Here is an 18,781-nt window from a genome sequence, read left to right as displayed (position 1 = left end):
CACTCACTCATTCAAATCCATGAGAGGTATAGGAGCATTATAGTTGGATATTCCTTGTGATGACTGTGTGACTGTTTGTCAGATGTGGATGAATGTGGTATGTCCCCGAAGCCCTGTAACTTCATCTGTTGGAACATGGAGGGCAGCTATGCGTGCTCCTGTCCACGGGGTTACACGCTGCAGGACGACAGCAGGACCTGTAGAGGTGAAGACGAGGAGGACTCACTTCTCATCTTACAAATATTCTCTGAATAACACAAGATCTACACAGCAGTCTCAGAAATGTGAGGTTTTCCAGTGTTTAGTTATGTTCAGTTAGAGTTAATGCTTCGTTACTGCTTTGGCATATCATTATTCATCTTTTCTTCATAGATATGAATGAATGCATTGTGTGTCTGATACAGCAACGGTGATGTCTTTGAGGAATGAATTGTTAGTTGATGACAGAGCAGTCTGCTTCATTTACTGAGCATCATAGTAAGCCGTTTTAGACCGTTGTGTGCTGAGATGTCCTTGAGATGTCCAGCTGCCCTTACCGAGGGAATGCAGTGGTTTGATTTGTAGATGTGGATGAATGTCAGAGCGGACGAAACAACTGCCAGTTCTCCTGCGTCAACACCATCGGTGGATTCACCTGCAAGTGTCCGACGGGTTTCAGCCAGCATCACGCGGCCTGCAGAGGTGACACACACCTTCAGATGACCCTTTGACAACACCAGCAGGAATCTCTACATCATTGCATGACTAAAACACAAGCATTACAAATTACATTGAAGCAGTACGTCAGTCAGGGGAGTGTGACCTCCTGTGATGTTTCTTTCTGTCTTCACTCAGATATTAACGAGTGCCTGTCTGCGGGGGGTCCATGTGGCCAGCGGGGCGTCTGTCTGAATTCAGTGGGCAGCTTCAGCTGTGAGTGTCCACAGGGCTTCAGTCTGGACTCTCTCGGCCTCAGCTATGACGGTACGGCTCTGTGTGTGTGATTCAAATGTTTTCACTGAATTCTTCACTTTCACTTTATTTTGATGGTCCCTGTAACATTCTGTTGACTATAAGTAACATTGCATCTACATTTCTACTAACTGTCATTAGAGTGTTAGTAGTGTATTAGTAGAGTTAGGGTTAGAAGTTGTTGATGCTCTTGCAAAGTTACTTACAGTCAGTAGAGTGTCTGTTGGGAGACCATCACAAAAAAGAGTTAGCAGATATGAAGCAGACAGTCTACTAATACTCTGAGAGTTAGTTGACATGTAGTTGCAACATTACTTAGTGTCAACAGAATGTTCAAAAGGGACCATCAAAATAGTGTTACCAATTCTTCTGTAGTAAGTTTTCCTTCACCACATCCATCTTTTGTGTGTAGTTTAAATGTAGGCTACTGTAAGATTACTGTAAGCCTGTGAATGCCAGCAGCGGACTGGTTGCCCACTGAAGCTAAGCAGGGTTGAGCTGGGCAGTACCTGGATGGGAGACCTCCTGGGAAAACTAGGTTGCTGCTGGAAGAGGTGTTAGTGAGGCCAGCAGGGGGTGCTCACCCTGTGGTCTGTGTGGGTCCTAACGCCCCAGTATAGTGACGGGGACACCATTCTGTAAAATAAATAAATAAATAAAGCACTGTCCTTCGGATGAAAGGTTAAACCAGCGTTTCCCAATCCCAGTCCTCGTACCCCCCTGCTCTGCACATTTTGCATGTCTCTCTTAGTTAACGCACCTGATTCAGATAACCAGCTCGTTAGAAGAGCGCTACGTGCATGAACTGTGTTCCGATTGAAATTATCCCTACACAGTGTTCATTGCTTCCTACTCCCTGAGCAGGGGAAATCTTCACACTCAGACGAGTCTGACATCATATACCTCTGTAAATAAATACAATTTAAATTCATGTCTCGCACACTTTAATGCCCTTTGAATGGAACATATACACATTTCGAACTGGAATCATGGTGGAATATCCGGTGATGTCCACTTCGCAGGGCACTTATGATCGAATAGAACAAACGTCGTACATGATGAGAGAGACATACGAAATATGCAGAGCGGGGGACTGGGATTGGGAAACGCTGGGTTAAACCGAGGTCCTGACTCTCTGTCGACATTAAAAATCCCAGGATGACTTTCGAACAGAGTAGCGGCGTGACCTCGGCATCCTGGCCAGATTTACCCATTGGCCTCTGACCATCACAGCCTCAAATTTCACATTTTCGCATGCGTTTTTTTCATATTCGTTATCCTAAAATGTTGTCACGCACAGAAACAGAGTCCGATGGATAGTAATTAATCCATTGGGGGAAAAAAAATTGCAAAACAGTACTAAATGGAGTCTTCAAGCAGTGAGGATTTTGTTGTCCTCTTGCTTCTTCTTGCTTGTTGTCCATCCGATCCTGAGCTATAGAGAAGACGGAGAGTTCCCCCTCCTTATTAAGGAGATTATCACGCTTTGCTAGCGATACTAGAGCCACATATTAAAAAAGAAGACCACCAATTTCTGTGCAAGGATCTTTATGGTGCTTTGTGCCATTCTGGATTTTGGCATTCGCATTGTACAGTGGCTCTGAATTGTCAAATCACCTCTCAAAATGCTTTCTACGGATGTGAAAAACACAGAAAATCAAACCTGATCTGAATTTTTTTATGATGGACTAAAGTTTTGGAGGCAGTGTGTAAACGTGACTGTAAAATAAATACGACCTCATGTTGTGTCAAAATGCAAAAATTTGGGACTCATGGCCTTATGGCTGCCGTCTCATCATCCAGGTGCTAATCACTGGTGGTGGACGAGGAGATCCCCCTCACAATGTAGAGTGCGTTGAGTACCCAGAAAAGCACTATATAAATGTGATGAATTATTATTTATTTATTATTGAAAAGGTATTTTCTTGTCCCCAAAATCCATTTTGGTATATGAAGATTGAAACTAAATGTTTTTTAAAAATATTCAATATTTAATTGAGCTTCATTACTCATAACATATATTTAAAATATATTTTAGCCAGAAACAAATGGCCATATGGGAATATGTGAGCATGCCTGAATGTTACAGGTGTGTGTGCAGTTTGTGAGCTGAACTGCTGTCTCTGTCTGGGTCAGATGTAGATGAGTGTGCGGTTGATCACAGCTGTCAGTTCGGCTGTCAGAATACTGTGGGTGGCTTCCGCTGCAGCTGTCCAGAGGGATACACACAGCACCAGCACTGGAACCAGTGTGTGGGTCAGTACACACACACACACACACACACGTTTACTTCGCTATCTAAATGGGTTCATCCCATAGGTATAATGGTTTTTATACTGTACAAACTCTGTGTGCTATTGCCCTACACCTAAACTTAGCCCTCACAGGAGACTTTGTGCATTTCTACAATTTCAAAAAACTTTTAGTTAATATTTAAACCCGTTTTTCAAATGAGGACGTCCCCAAAGGGAGGTTTTTGGAGATTTTGTCAGGTTTACCTCAACAAATTTGTCCCCAAAATATAGTTAAGTAGGTGCACACACACATACACACACAGCACCAGCACTGGAACCAGTGTGTGGATAAGTGCACACACACACACACACACACACACACACACAGCACCAGCACTGGAACCAGTGTGTGGATAAGTGCACACACACACACACACACACACAGCACCAGCACTGGAACCAGTGTGTGGATAAGTGCACACACACACACACACACACACAGCACCAGCACTGGAACCAGTGTGTGGATAAGTGCACACACACACACACACACACACACACACACACAGCACCAGCACTGGAACCAGTGTGTGGATAAGTGCACACACACACACACACACACACACACACACACAGCACCAGCACTGGAACCAGTGTGTGGATAAGTGCACACACACACACACACACAGCACCAGCACTGGAACCAGTGTGGATAAGTGCACACACACACACACACACGTCATGTGATTAGTGGCTGTGCTTCAGACACATTGAGCCGTGGTACTCACGTGGGAGAGGCAGGTTTGATTGTTTCTGCTTCTCTCCCCTCCTGTGCTGCAGATGACAGCTGTGGGTCAGCTTCGTGTTTCAACACATTAGGCAGCTTTAAGTGTGGCTGTCCATCTGGCTTCACCTTTGACCCCGTGTCCACTAGCTGTGAGGATGTGGACGAGTGTGTGTCCTTCACGAGCCCCTGCAGATACGGCTGCTCAAACACACAGGGAGGATTCATGTGCGCTTGTCCAGCGGGGTATTACAGAGCGGGACAGGGGTGAGATGTCTGCTAAACCATCTTACTCGTCACGTGAGGATTTACTCATCAGTGCTCGGTCTGCACTAGCTGTACTGTTAAAAGCTGTTCTTCAAACAGTGAGTGTCAATAATGGATTTCATTATATTGTATAAATTATTGAACTATGTATTTTATAGTTGTTGCACAAATCTATTGAAACCTGGCTGAATAATTCTTTACACCAATTTTTTTCTCACAGGAGTGGACCGATAATATTTATTTTACATCATGACCTTATTTTCTTTACTTCATGTAATTTACTGATTTTAGGATCTTGATCTTTTTTTCCCAAGAAATATTAGTGTTCTTGTGTAATGCGGTAAAAAAATACTATATTACAACAATGAAAGAAATTTATGCATCTGAACATTTTTGTAATTCTCATAATCATCAATACAGGAAAAGGGAAATTGTCATGATACAGAAAAAAAATGGTCCTGAGCCTTCAGTTCCGTTTCAAAGTGGCACTTCGATGTGCATCATGGTGTTGATGCTGTGGGAACGTGTGTGAAAACACATCAGTCTGGATTGTAGCGTCAACTAGACCATAAAAGGCCATGGAATCCCTAGCTGCTGTGTCTTCAGGAAGATCAGTGTCTGTTTGTAGTTGTGTGAATTACTGTGATATCCTTCTCGTATTGTTTGTCTGTTTCACTCTTAGGGTGTATTCACACCAGGAAAGTCCGTTAGTTCACTTGCTTTGCTCCAGACAAATACAATGTAGATTTTTTTTGTTTGGTGTGGTTCGCTTTCACACTGCCCTTTTTGCAAGTGAACCAGAAATTGTAAACAAAACCACAGGTGTGCTAAGGTCATCCGTTCATTGGACAGAAATTCTCGAGCAGTGAAAAACAGGAAATGCAAAAACAGAGCTCCCTCCACAGGGAAACTGTATGCCCTAAAATGGCTGCTCTTTGCATTGTACTGTGACCAGTGCCCTTTGAGCCCAGTTGGTTCAGTGCTGGAGCTCCTCTCAGCAGGCTCTGAGATCATGGGGCAGCAGGTGGAGTTGGTGGAGGAACTTGAGATGGTGTGCCCTTCTTTTTGCACACTGTGAATTTTTCTGAACCTAACAAGGATCCAATTCCCGGCATCCCCACTTACCTTGGGGGGCAGTCATAGCCTAATGGTTAGAGAGTCGGACTTGTAACCCGAAGGTCACGGGTTCGAGGGATTGTAGGTGGGGGAGTGAATGTACAGTACTCTCTTCCACCCTCAATCCCACGACTGAGGTGAGACCCTTGAGCCTCCCCGGGCGCCGCAGCAATATGGCTGTCCATTGCTCCGGGTGTGTGTTCACTGCTGTGTGTGTGCACTTGGATGGGTTAAATGCAGAGCATACTTGGCCATACGTCACTTCACTTCAATGCTCCGAATCTGGCTCCAAAAACAAGTTAGATGTGATTACACCTGATGCACATAAGTCACACTTAAGGCCTTCTTCCCAAAACATTTTCAGTCTGGGCTCTTATGGTCTATAGGGCCTTTCGCACTGCTTTAGTTCCAGAACTAAAAGTACAGTACTAAAGTACTGGGACGATTTTGCGCAAACTATTTCCCAGTACCATTTAAAGGGTTGCATTCTCACCCACGGTGGGTACTAAGAAGTTACGTAAGCCGGACGACAGTGACGTCATTTGTTCGCGGCGTTCAAAAACGTAAACAAAGAAGAACAACGTTAACAACAGGAGGATGAGGATGCTGTGATCGGAGCTGTGTTTTTGTTGTGTCTCACGGGTTTCACAATAATGGACATGGAATTTCGACGTATACGTCAAGCGATTGAAAGAACGGAAAGGAGGACTAAAGAATCTCCAATGACAATTTGCAGTGCTACATTTCATTGAGGCTGATAGAAGCACAAAACGCCGTAGACTAAGTCGTTTATAAATGCCCTCAGTATGATACAATGTTTACACAGTATATGTTTACACGGTGTTTTAAATCATGGCGTGTCACGGATAGTTCCTAGAACTGTTTTAGACCCTACTCTGCGTTTGGAGAACCTAAATTAGCTCCTACTTCAGTTCCTGGAACTAAAACCGTTCCTAGTTCCCGTGGTGCGAACACGCCAAAAAGTGGGTAGTTCAACAATTAGTTTGGGTACTTTGAAAAGGTTCCTGCGGTGCGAAAGGCCCTAATGTCCACCACTCATTCCAGTGGCTTTGGTGGTCAAGCTAATGCGTTCGCCAATCAGCCGCTGGATAGCTGGCAGGTTCACATAAGCAACCATTTGTGTGATGTATTGATCTTGTATTTCCATCCTTTCTGTCCGTGAGAGTGAATGAGTGATTGTTCCTGCAGGAACTGTGTATCTGCTGCTGGTTTTGGAGGTGCTGGGCTTGGACCAGAAGAGGAGAACGGTCTTTCTCCTGAAACCTGCTGTCCAATCGTTTTGCAGCCACTGCAGAAGAAAAGTGTCAGGAGAAGACACTCTTCAAACCTCAGTCTGGTAAAAGACATTAAAAGCAAGAACGTCATTAAAGATGTGTTGGACCGGTAGTTTCTTCTCTCTTCTAAATGAATGTTGCGTGTGGTTGTCAGTTCGTTGCACCTCATGAATGTAATATAGTATTCTTCTGTTCAGGAGGGAGTTAGTCTGGCCAGTGTGGACGTGGATCAGCCGCTGATATTACTTCTCAATCGCTCACAACTCAAACCCAATGAAGCCATACTGGAGCTGCTGCCTGCTGTTGGAGCATCTGCTCAAGACGTCATGTACACCATTTTATCTTGAACTCTGTCATGTAAATTATGTATAAACCTTATTAAAACAATTTAATAATCGGTTTACAATGAATTCATACCAATATTGTGGACAACTGCTTCGTAAAATGAGTGGATGGATGATTTAGCTGCGGTCGCCATCTTCTGGCAAGACACGGCAATTCATACGGTGGCGACTCGATGAGTGTTGAAATGCAACTCCTTCCTAGTTCAGTCCTTCAGAGTCTTGTAGGTTAGAGTCCTCATCGGCATATAACGCTAGAAGATCGCTCTAGTAAGTGCACGTGGCTACGTCACATATGTTCCCGCCCTCACCGCCATGACACAAAAATACGAACAAAACTTAGTTTTGGGAAAAATACTTTGTATTACAAATCTTTATATTACTTAGCTGTGATTCATTGTATTGCATTAATAGAAAGCCGTTTAGTCTCCCCGCGGCTTAAGTTATTGGCAGCTTATTTATTGAATCATTTGCACCAAAACAAAAAATAACATCTATCCTTTCATGTCTGAATTTATTATGAAATGTTAGACAAAAAGAATGTTTTCAGACAAGCTCATTAATGACTCGTTTTTGGTCAGTTTATTTTCATGAAATGAAATGGGTACAAAGGATTGTGGGTGATTGAAGGTCGCATGCATCCTTCAATTTCAGCTGAATGAAGGACAAGAAACGAAGGCTACCTTCGATTCAAGGGTCCTTCCGATTGAGATGGCCTTCAGCGACGTTTGATGACGTGGCAGCCGAGAAATGCAGCCTTCATAGGATGCAGTCTTCCGTTTGAGAAACACCCAATGGCTTATGGCTAGAGAATACCCATAATGCACTGTGAGTGTACATCAGTTGTTTTTGCTGTGCATTGTGGGATTGAATGAGTGCACTTGAGAACATCGACTATGGTTTCAGACACCACTAAAAATGTCTGTCCCCTCAAATAGTGCCCTATTTAAGAGTATAGGGGGCATTTTGGATACACCCATTGTCATCTTGCTTTAAATACCTGCCCAGTAGGTGAAGTGTTCTCACACACAGATCTAATCATATATACTGTACTATCCCTTAACCCTCATAGAACATTTTTCAAGTTCAACAAAACATAGTTTGTTTTTAAGCCTTTCAAATTCCAAATCAGAGGTGTACTCATAAACCATGCATCATAATGCCAATACAGTTACACACACTTCTCTTTATAGAGCAAGCATACAAGCACATATACAATCTTGCTGCAAAACATTTCATTCTCCATCGGATTGAGTCAAATATGATGGTTCTTCTGATATGAAGTTTTCTGACTTGTGAAATCTTTTATTAAATATTTTGTAAGTTGTACTGGGTTGTAGATTATCAGACAGTATCTAAACCTGCTAAACTGGAGGTCTTGACTGTTTCATGCAGGCAACAGTGGTGCTGTGTTCATGTTAATGAGGCAAGAAGATGATTTCCTTTGGCACTAGTAGTCAAAAGTGGTCTTTAGTGAGGCACTTTATATAACATGGATTGCATCACAGTCAGGGAAACAACAGCAATAATGTTGAAAAATTCAACCTTTTTTTTCAGATATACAGTTGTTTTTAAACCGTTCACATTTGACAACAATTTGTGTAAACCAAACTCGAATTTTTGAGATGCATAAAGGATTTTCATGTAAGAATCATTAGGCAAGTCAATATTCTGAGCATTTATTTCATGCTGTATAATTGAGAAAATGTGATTACCGGTGCATAGGCCAAATTACTAAAAACCTGTATTACTTGACGACTAGACTTGCGTACTGACGATATTTCAATTAACAGCTGAAAATCTTTTTTTTTTATTCATCATTGTATCAATTTTACTGTCATCAAGTTAATATAATACAATTTTGCACAGTAAAGATCAGTCACTCACTGTGTTCATCATGATTTCTGAAGCAGGGACGATACAGTCCCTCCAGTGTAAGCTGAGCTTGAGTAGACTGTTAAACTAAAGCACTAGCTACTGCATTTTACCATTAAGATGATGTATAGAGACTTGAGCTCCAGATCCGGGCCTAAATGAACTCAGCATGCACTGTATGGACTGAATGGAGAGATGCTCACCACCAACAGAAACTGATTATCATTTCACTTTATTTATATATTGCAATAAAGATGTACAAAGCATTGATACCCTTAACCGTTAAAATGTTAGAAAAAAGCATACATGTGACAAATAACAGTACAGTATATCAAAACATTAGTGTTCCAGCGCCATCCGTCGATCAGATCCACCTCACGGTTCAGCAGGAAACTCAAACCACTGCTCAAGACACATCTTTAAAAGGCATATAAAAGATAGAAATGTGACCAAACACTGAAAAATGAGACCAAAGATGAGAACCTGCTGACTAGACAAACAACTAAAGAAAAATAATTCACATAAAACTACTGTAACACAAGAAAGAAAAGAAAAAAACCCTGAAATATTTCTCATCGTAGTAATTTGCCGTTATTATTCCACTCCTTTGATTCATCTGGTTAGGTTAAATGATATTTACAAGTTGGTAAGGAAGTATAGTGTGAACTAGAGCTGGAACTGGCTGACCTCGATGTGGGAACTCGTTTGGACACGCAGCAATAAGCTAACGAGAGAGCATGAAACCGACTTTGGCAACACAATCTGCAGGATGAGAAACGCCATGACATGCCGAGGACAAAGAAAAGCTTCTCCAGAAACACCAGAGAGGTGCTTTTACAGCTCCTCACCGAACGGAAACCTACAGCTGCAGCTAGATCAGGGAGAAACACTCTCTTTTCTCTAGATCTACATATAATATACAAGTATCTTAATCATTCAAGAGAACAGGTGATTTAGTCGTGGTCAGGTGACGAGTGCTGTGGCCACACTAACATACAAACACAGAACAGGTAAGACTGTACCGTCAGCGTCACTCACATGCAGCGTACTTTAAATACTACTTTATATTGAGAACTATAAATATGAATAATATATTCATTCTAACTATATCACGTGGAGTATTTCTCAGGTACACAGACGGCAGGGCCTGTGACAGCACAACAGACCGAGCCTGTGAGCAAAACTAGTGTTAGAAACAAAGTCAAAGCGTGACGAAACCAAGACCTGGACGCGTCATATTCAGCCAGAACGCGATGGACACGCAAACACTTGAGGCTAACGCACCAACACTCCGCTTAGCTATAGCTCGAAACTAAGGCATGATGGGCCATACGACAAACATCCCAGCATTCAATCACAAGAGTCAACCGGACAAACATTCAGGAACAGAACAGAGCGAATCCGCATCGGTTTCTCCACGGCTCTGAAGAAAAACCGAGCGAGTCTCCAACGCTAACGATGAACCCGGCACTCAATCCTGAGTTTAGATGCACGATTTCAACGAGTCGCACGCAGTCCATCTGCATAGAGGAACACATCCGTTTCATTCAGCACCAAATACATTCTTACAGCTTCAATCCACACACTAAACACATCTCGAGATCTCCGGTGAAACGCACTGAAACAGCCCGACCTCCATCTACAACTCCAGACTGCTTTATAACACGGACAGAGTGTGAAGATGGGAGGACTTTCTGGTCTGGAGAACATTCTGCTTCAGTCGATCAACAAGCCAGAGAGTAAAAACAATCATCCCCTCATCTGTTAAGGCAAAGGTCTGGTCTGTAGCAGGATCTGTGATTTAAGGGCTTCGCTCTTATTTGGTTGATTGTTAGTTTGTCTGAAGGAGAAAGAGCTGTCCGATCCTTTCAGACGACACTCATCAGCCTCTCTCCATCACACCAAAATCCACTCGACTGCACGCTAGGGAAAACTAATATAGTTCTGTTAAAGTTAGGACTTTTTTACATCAGACTACTTGAAAGATGATTGTAATCACCCTGTAGTTCAGGTCGATCATTGAACACGGAGGGACGCTGCGCTAAACTCCACAACTCATTCAATGCTTAAAAAGGAAGACGTAAAACTCTGAAGGAAAAAAAGAAAACAAACGGAAAAAATCTGTCTACAAAAAAAGTGAAAAAGTGTTTTCAAATGCGGCACGGTGGAAACCTCAGTCCACTCGCGTTAAAATGTGATAAAATCAAGGAAGATGTACATTTAAAACCCAATAAAAACAAGCAGCCTACATCTATTTCGTTATAAATCACCAGTCAGGGAAAAGTTTAAGAATTTAATCTGATTGCACAGGAAGGCACATCCACAAGGCTATAAAAAGTGTTGCAAAGAATCGTGTTTTTCTTCAAAGTGAGAAAATAAGAAATGAGGTGATTATTGCTTCATCAAGAGCAAATTATAAAAGAGAGGGAAAAAAAAAATCCACAACTCAAAAAGTTGTGACAGTCATAGTAATGATAACAATGATAACAACAATCAGTGTAACAACGTGTGCTCAGAAACCTGTGAGCTGAGGACAATAGAAACCGCCAAACGATGATCTTTCCTGTAGAGCGCTGCGGCATGGAGTCCGTTTGTTTCAGCTCTGTGAGAAACGTCTATCAGCATCATTAAAATCATCATGGTCATCATCATCATCAGTCTGAGGTGCTGTGCTCGTCGGAGAGCGCTCTACGAGTAGAAGGTGAGGACGCTCTGATGGTTCCCGCGCACCAAGAGGATGGGCGGCAGGTCTTTGGATAGTGTGTCCAGCCAGGCCATGTAAAGAGCGCTGGAGACGGCTCCTTTCCTGGCCAGCGGCATGCTCCTGTTACACCACACACACACACACACACACAAAATATCAGAGCTGGCTGGAAACACCTCTCTCAAACATCGCTTCACCCTCAGGACACACTGACCACTGAGCAGTGCTCCATAAGAGCTGATTTAACAGTCTCTCTCTTACAGTCACAGCACGAAACCAGTAGGTGGCAGTAAGTGACCGTCTTTAAGAGTCACTGAAACGCTGGTGTCTGTAACTTACATGACGATGAGGTTGGCTGTGCTCGAGTGCTCCTTCAACAGCTCGTTCAGTCGGATCTGACGGTTACTCTGAGGAAACAAACAAATCAATTAGCAGGAAGACTGAAGTCTCTGTATCTGTTATCAGCCGAGAAAAACTCTCCAGACAAGCATTTGGAAACAGGAAACAGCGCTTCTACATACCATCATTTCACGCCACTGAGTCAGGAGCTTTCTAGCTAGTCTTGGACTTAACTTTCTAAAAACGTCATTCTTTCTGCTAAGAGTAAAAAGACACAGCAGCCGTAGAGCCATCAGCCCTGAGCAAACATGACCTAAGTGAGAATCGTGTGTTGCTCTGGGTCTGTTGGATACGCTCAATCACTCTGCTCTTCAACAGAACTCACAGCAATGTGCTACTTCCCCTGGTAATGTACTCATCTTTAAAACTTTGCATTCATCACTTGTGGGGTACCACAGGGCTCAATTTTGGGTCCCTTTTGATCTGATGAACACACTCCTGGTTTTTATCCTATTAATTGAAATGCCTTCCTCAAATGATCATCTGAGAGGTTCACATATTTTGCCCAGCAACAATGTTTTTAAATTTATATAGTAGGTTTATTTGGTAATAGATGATGAAGAGTCCCTTTGTCTGGTTGTGAAGCAAAGGCTCACACTCATTGATTTAGTGAAGCTTAAAAGAGACTCGCTTATGGTAAAGACAAACCGTTGTGCATAATGAAAATTCTGTTGTTTCTGCACTGGCTCCATGGCTCCAAACACCACAAAAACACTCTGCTTGTATGATCAATTTAGTTTTAGAAAAGCCGCTTTATATTTTAGAGAACAGAATGGAGGCAATAGTCTGGAAACACAAATATTCCTCTATACTTGTTTTCTTTTTTCCAAGCTTATTCAGACCTGGAAATTACTCTAATCAAATCCCATACCAGCGTGAGAGCTCCTGTACTCATGTGCTGTGCTTTCTCAGCATCTCTGCTTTGATCGATCATCTTTAATGTGCTTCATGAATGAATGTGACTGGAGGTGTGTGTTGAGACCTTGGCTTTGTAGAGCTCCAGCTCATTGTCTGTGATTCTCCAGGGCTCTTCGCTCTTCAGCTTCTCAGCAGCTTCCTGCTCCATGTCATCTTCTCTCAGCTTATATGGCTCGATCATCTGAGCAAACTCTGTCAAACTGAACAACAAACACAAGAGGTCAGTGCTGAGAACACTGAAGTGGAACCTTCCCTCAGAAACATGCTAATAATCGGGGTGGGAATCCTGATCCAAATCACGAAGCCATTTCAAAATGATCTAATGTTTTTTATCGATCACTGACGTCAAACACAAGATCGAGAGTTATGAAATCAGGTGTTAAACTGTGATCTGTGGCAGACAGGGCACGCGCCTCTTCTGAACTCTGTGGAAGCGGATACTTGCTCAGAGGTTTTCTAAGTAACTGCCAGGCATTGTCTGTGCACATCATCCAGCCATGGTTAAAACTAAACTGAGTACATTCAGATTTTTCGAAGAATTATTATGTATTTCTGAATGGATTTTCCCATGCTTTTAGCTAACAAATGAATGAAAAGACCCCAAATGCAAAACTAGCCCATTCCACAAACAATTAACCGTGCAGCAGTGTTGAGGAGGGAGCTCATGTAATGAGATTAGTGTGGTGTGTTCATACCCCTCGGAGTTGGGCTTCGTGTTGATATCACCCAGGACTGTGATGTCAGAGAAATCGATCCTGAACTTGCTGAGCAATGTGGCCATGCTAAGGACAGAACAGAGTCTCATTACATATTTATCAGGCAATAATAAATAATGCATGCAATATTAACCACGGCCTCCTTGCATTGAACAATTATACGGTTCCTCAATTGCTCCTGAAATGTTTTGTGCAGATGACTGGAGGATCCAGCGGCTCACAGACCCATGAAACTGAATCTACACATGTGCAGCTGAACATGCTCACACTTTCTATGAAGACCTCGCTGCTGGAACACGTCTAATTATAGCTAACAAAGGCTCTGGCAGCAGCTGCGGAGGACAATGGGAAACATTTGTCTCTCACACACAATACCTCCACGTGCATTCAGTGCGAGCGTGAGAGCGAGAGAGACCTGGCATACTAATACCATCCACAGTCCGGCTCATCTCAACTATCTGAGAGATGGGAGGCTACTCATGTTTTGGCATTGTCTAAACATTTCCCTTTAGCTATGATTCTGATATAATTCTGAAACAGAGTCATTACAGCATTATTTCACTAGAGTACGGCTGTAGTACGTACGCTCTGCGGTCATGGTCGATTCGGTTGATCTTGCCTCCGATGAAGACGCGGATCTTACAGTCCTTCCATTTCTTCTTGTTGGCGATCAGATAGGGGATCAGTAGAGTCAGACCTGACGCAGATGAGGTACAGATTACAAACAAGAATCAACCTGTTCTAGCAGCAGAGGATGCATCACTGTTGCAGTAGTATAAATCACATGTACTGTACCAAACATATGAAATAACAATATAAACATTATAACTAGAGGTAAGCTCCTGAATCGAAGGCTGTTGTACTGCTGCCTTGCACAAACCCTGACAGCTGCTGTAAGAGCAGATGTGTATGAATGAAATGCTGCAGAGCCACTTCACTGCTGTCATGACAAGCACACATCTGTGTGAGAATTAACATGACAATTTAACTTTATAGCGGCTATAAAGACAGAGGAAGACAAGAGCTTTGCCTTGTAAAACAGGAAGCTCTGGCCTTCTGCTCAAGTCGCCCTCAAGACACTGACGCTTGCGTCTAGAACAGCCTCGAACCTCCACACCCATCTGCATCCCATCCAGAAACACAGGATTCAGTAATACAGAGTATTTAATAAGTTAGCTAGTGTGATAAAAAGCCTGTTTAAAACTCCCAGGGCCCAGGGCCAGCGTGAAAGACGCTCAGGACAGCAACAGAACTGGCACTTGGCAAATTGTAAAGTGCTGAAGTGAGAGGAGAGCTGAGCTCAGCACTCGTATGCTGTCTGACAGGTTTTATGTGCTCTCCGAGAGAGAGAGAGAGCTGTCTGTCTCACACGGAGGAGCCCTGAGAACAAGAGTACTCTTCACAGCTCACAAACAAGTGGCCAAATACACTGGCTGACATATCAGAAGTGTATCAGTATATTGAATATGTGCATTAGCTTTTAAAGTGACAGCAGCCTAATAAACCTGCTGCTGTATTGTTAGAGAAAATTGAAATTTCATTGCTAAAAGAAATAAAAAAAATTGTATGGCAAAGCATAAGACTGTGACATACACTATATGGACAAAAGTACTGGGTCACCCCTTCTAATGAACAGGTTTGACTATTTTAGTCATTTCTATGAGTACAAATCTTAATGTTTTAGCATATAATGATATTCTACGGAATTGCGTGCTTCTAATTTTATAGCAACAGTTTGCTATATCATTCGCAAAAGAAATGATTGACTCAGTTGGTGTGGAAGAACTTGACTGGTCTGCAGAAAGCTCTGCTGTGACTTTAAATGCAGACCTTGAGCCACAAACTCACCACCAAACACCCATGCCTTGTACATAGGACGACAGTCATTTCAGACACTTCCTAAACTGTTGCAACAAAGATGAAAATACATCATAAATACTTAGTATCTGTGAAATCAAATTGACGATAATCACTAGAAATTATTTAAACTAAACTGAGCTAGACAATGACATCTCTGAACTCAATAATGAAATGCCTTTAACTGAAAATTGAGTGTTTAATCTTATTATTATACATTACTGACACTCTATCCTCCAATCTGATACTGTTAAGTGCTTTGACACAATCTGTATTGTTAAAAGCACTATATAAATAAAGGTGACTTGACTTGAATTGGGTTTCAATCTGTTGAAACCGTTTTGGAAGAGCCTTTTTCTGTTCTAAAGAAGGGGGTGTCCCAATACTCTTGTCCATATAGTGTACATGTATCATTATCGTGACATGAAATCACTCGTATCTTTTTTGGTCATACCTAACAGTAGATGTAGTTTTCTCTGACCTTACTGGATGTTGTGAATAGCACTGCTTTAGTAAAACTGTTCCTAGTGTCTTTTTCCACACTAGCCTGGTTACATTTATGGAAGCATAAGTTGAGGTTATTTCTGAAGTAACTTGCAGGGTAAGTGTTAGTTATTTCAGTTTAACATGGCTCAGATGTGACAGCAGAGATAACGTGCGAGTATTTTCACCACATTGCATACTATCGCCCGTTACATTTGCTTTTCCATCACATCTTTGGAAAACAGAATGAATAGTTTCCAACATAGCAGAACCAAACCATGGCCAGATTCCAGGTTTCACGATGCATCGTAATTGTATGTTCTCAAAGCTTCTTGCACTGACCTCCGTCATCAAAGAGCCACCAGACGTCGATTGTGCCCTTGCCCTGCTTCTGCTGGAACTGCTGACTGGCGTCAAACAGCCGCTGATCCGCCACATTCAGGGGAACCGTGGGGCTCCTCTTCTCTGAAACACAAACACACACTCAGACCCATCTCTCCCAACCCCTCAGATTCAATCATGAGCAGACCCATCAAACACACAGAAGAAGGGAAAGAGACTAAAACACAGTCTTCAGTGTGAGAAGCAGCCCTGCAGGAAGACACCGAGTATTAGATCACAGACAGGAAGTGACATCGCCGGAGCTGAAACACGCTAGCACACGGAAAGGTGAAGGTCAGAGGTCAAACCAGCAGAGAGCAGCATGTCCTAAACCGCCAGCGAGAGAAAGTGCATGCAGGTCAGAGACAGACGAGAGTGAGAGAAATGTCCTGCCTTTCTTCAACAGCGGCCGAGTGTAGGCTTTGCCATCCTCATCCTCATCTGGATCATGTTAGAAAAACACAAGAGGTTAGAGTCTGCTAGCACTGCAATGGGAAACATGTGCGTCAGTCAAACACAAAGAGACGCTTGTTCTGCTGCAGTTTATTACATCATCATCATCATCATCAACCACACGCATCCATTAACACACACTGATGACATCACACCGCTCAAACGAGGGGACCGCTTAACCTTACTACCCAAAGAACATTCATGACCAGTGACCCATTGAACGAACTATAGCTGGAACTACCTGAGACGGGAGGAATGATGGAGCTGGAAAATAAACTGGGCACATCTCTCGTACTTTGGCTTGAGCTGCAGAAGGCATGGGGTAACATTCGTGTATTTTCTGAGAACTTCAACACCGTCACTAGAGAGATGTGCTGTTGTAATCAATGCAAACGGTGGACATACCAAATATTACAGTTCAAAGTGGATAAAAACTGCTCAGAGCAACCATCTGCATATTTCATGAACATCATGAAATGAAATCATATTTTGGAGGCAAAAAAAGGTCAGTATTTTCAGATCTGTCAGGTGCTCTAATAAATTTGGCCACCGCTGCATATGACTGAAATCTGATCATACTTACCAAGTGTGCATTATTATTAATAAATAAATAAAGTCGCATGAAATATGATTTTTACAAATCTGTACAAGCTACATTCATATTCACATCAGACACTGTTTGTAAGCATGCAGAATGTCTTTGTAAATAAAGGTTGTGTTGTGATGTCAGTAGAAAATGATAATGCACTGCTGCGACCGGCGAGAGACGCAGATCCTGATAGCAGTCACACTAACACAACGTCTCTGCTGTAGAAAGCAGGGACCTGAGAGAGCACACACACGAGCTGAACAGATACAGAGACTGAACGACCATCTAGAGGAGCTCAGGACGCTTTCACACAGCTTTTACATGTTCTATCATGCAGTGAAACTAGAGAAGATCTGGAAAACACAAGCCACTGAACTCTTCAGGTGTGCTCTAGATCACCGTTTCTGAACAGCTACACATCGGGCTGGGTAAGAAAAACAAAACATTGATTCTTAAATCCAAAGAATCGATTAGTCTAGCCTTTTTCAGTTAATGAACAGATCAAAGCACACATCCCATCCAACAAACAAACAGCAATAAGCTTTGTGCTTTAGAAATGAAACGGTCTCAGGTTTCACATTCTGTCCACTGTATTACAATATTCAAACAATAAATGCGGTTTCAGCCCTGTTTAATGTGAGTGGCAGATTGATGCAGCGCTTCAGTTTAAGAGAAGCACAAAGTGCGCTTGAACTGATCGTTTCCTGCGCTTTAATAACCGTTTCAGCACGATGTAATCACAGTTAGTTTCAACCACGCAAAACATGTCTGTGTAACAGCTTGTAAACAATACAGTGTCAGGTCACATCACATCTACCTCAGAAAAAACTATGCTGTGACCAAAAACTCGTTAGTCAGCTAGAAAAACTTACTCGAGAGAGGAGCAGTTCACTAAACAGCTATATGCACCATATAACATTATCATTTCTACTGTGCATCAATATTTGTTTCAATAGCTCAAACTCACTTCAAAGTTTATATTTCAAAAAAACTATTTGGAGCAGAAATATAATGATGTAATTTAAAGTAAACGTTAGTATTATAACGTCAATATTATAAAAACTTAAGTGTAATTTAAGTGTTTGTATACAAATCAGTTCATTTTAACCAATAATGTAGGACCAACTGACTGTATACTTTACTGCATTAGTTGAGAGACTTCTTTCCTTGAGAAAGTTTGGCATGTTTTGTACCTGATATACACAAAATAATCCAAACTGAATCTAAATCGAATTGAAAGCTTGTGAAGCAGAATCAAATCACATCGTGACATTTGTGCCAAAACCCAGCCCTGAAGGACATCTGGTGAGACAGACCAAAGATTCATGCACCACAATCCTCCTAACGGATACGTGCCCTTTCAAATCTGCCAGTTCTGCTCATGTTCTCAAGCTCTCTCATGTGCCTGACCCCTGCTG

General features: G+C 42.3%; 2 protein-coding genes across 3 annotated transcripts in view; one reads left to right on the top strand and one right to left on the bottom strand.

Moving 5' to 3' along the window:
- Positions 1–6,994, top strand: part of fbn2a (fibrillin 2a) — a gene marked incomplete at both ends in the record, with an annotated part of 50,549 nt that extends 43,555 nt beyond the window's left edge. Inside the window, 7 exon segments of the mRNA XM_079410599.1 lie at positions 83–205; positions 565–681; positions 835–963; positions 3,088–3,207; positions 4,026–4,236; positions 6,562–6,709; positions 6,845–6,994. Coding sequence (XP_079266725.1) covers positions 83–205; positions 565–681; positions 835–963; positions 3,088–3,207; positions 4,026–4,236; positions 6,562–6,709; positions 6,845–6,994 — 998 coding nt within the window.
- A 2,082-nt stretch (positions 6,995–9,076) lies between these two features.
- The window catches only part of slc12a2 (solute carrier family 12 member 2), a 58,669-nt gene continuing 48,964 nt past the window's right edge, over positions 9,077–18,781 (bottom strand). Inside the window, exons 21-27 of one of the 2 annotated variants that reach the window (XM_079410167.1) lie at positions 16,715–16,762; positions 16,283–16,405; positions 14,186–14,297; positions 13,580–13,666; positions 12,949–13,084; positions 11,907–11,974; positions 9,077–11,687 (exon numbers count right to left, since the gene is read on the bottom strand). In XM_079410167.1, the coding sequence (XP_079266293.1) occupies positions 11,552–11,687; positions 11,907–11,974; positions 12,949–13,084; positions 13,580–13,666; positions 14,186–14,297; positions 16,283–16,405; positions 16,715–16,762 (710 nt within the window). In that variant the 3' untranslated portion in view covers positions 9,077–11,551. The remainder of the gene's footprint in view (positions 11,688–11,906; positions 11,975–12,948; positions 13,085–13,579; positions 13,667–14,185; positions 14,298–16,282; positions 16,406–16,714; positions 16,763–18,781) is intronic. The other variant, XM_079410168.1, reaches the window with a different exon arrangement.

Source organism: Barbus barbus, assembly GCF_936440315.1.
Source record: "Barbus barbus genome assembly, chromosome: 47".
NCBI classification, from domain to species: domain Eukaryota; kingdom Metazoa; phylum Chordata; class Actinopteri; order Cypriniformes; family Cyprinidae; genus Barbus; species Barbus barbus.
This window is presented reverse-complemented; position numbering and strand designations above follow the sequence as displayed.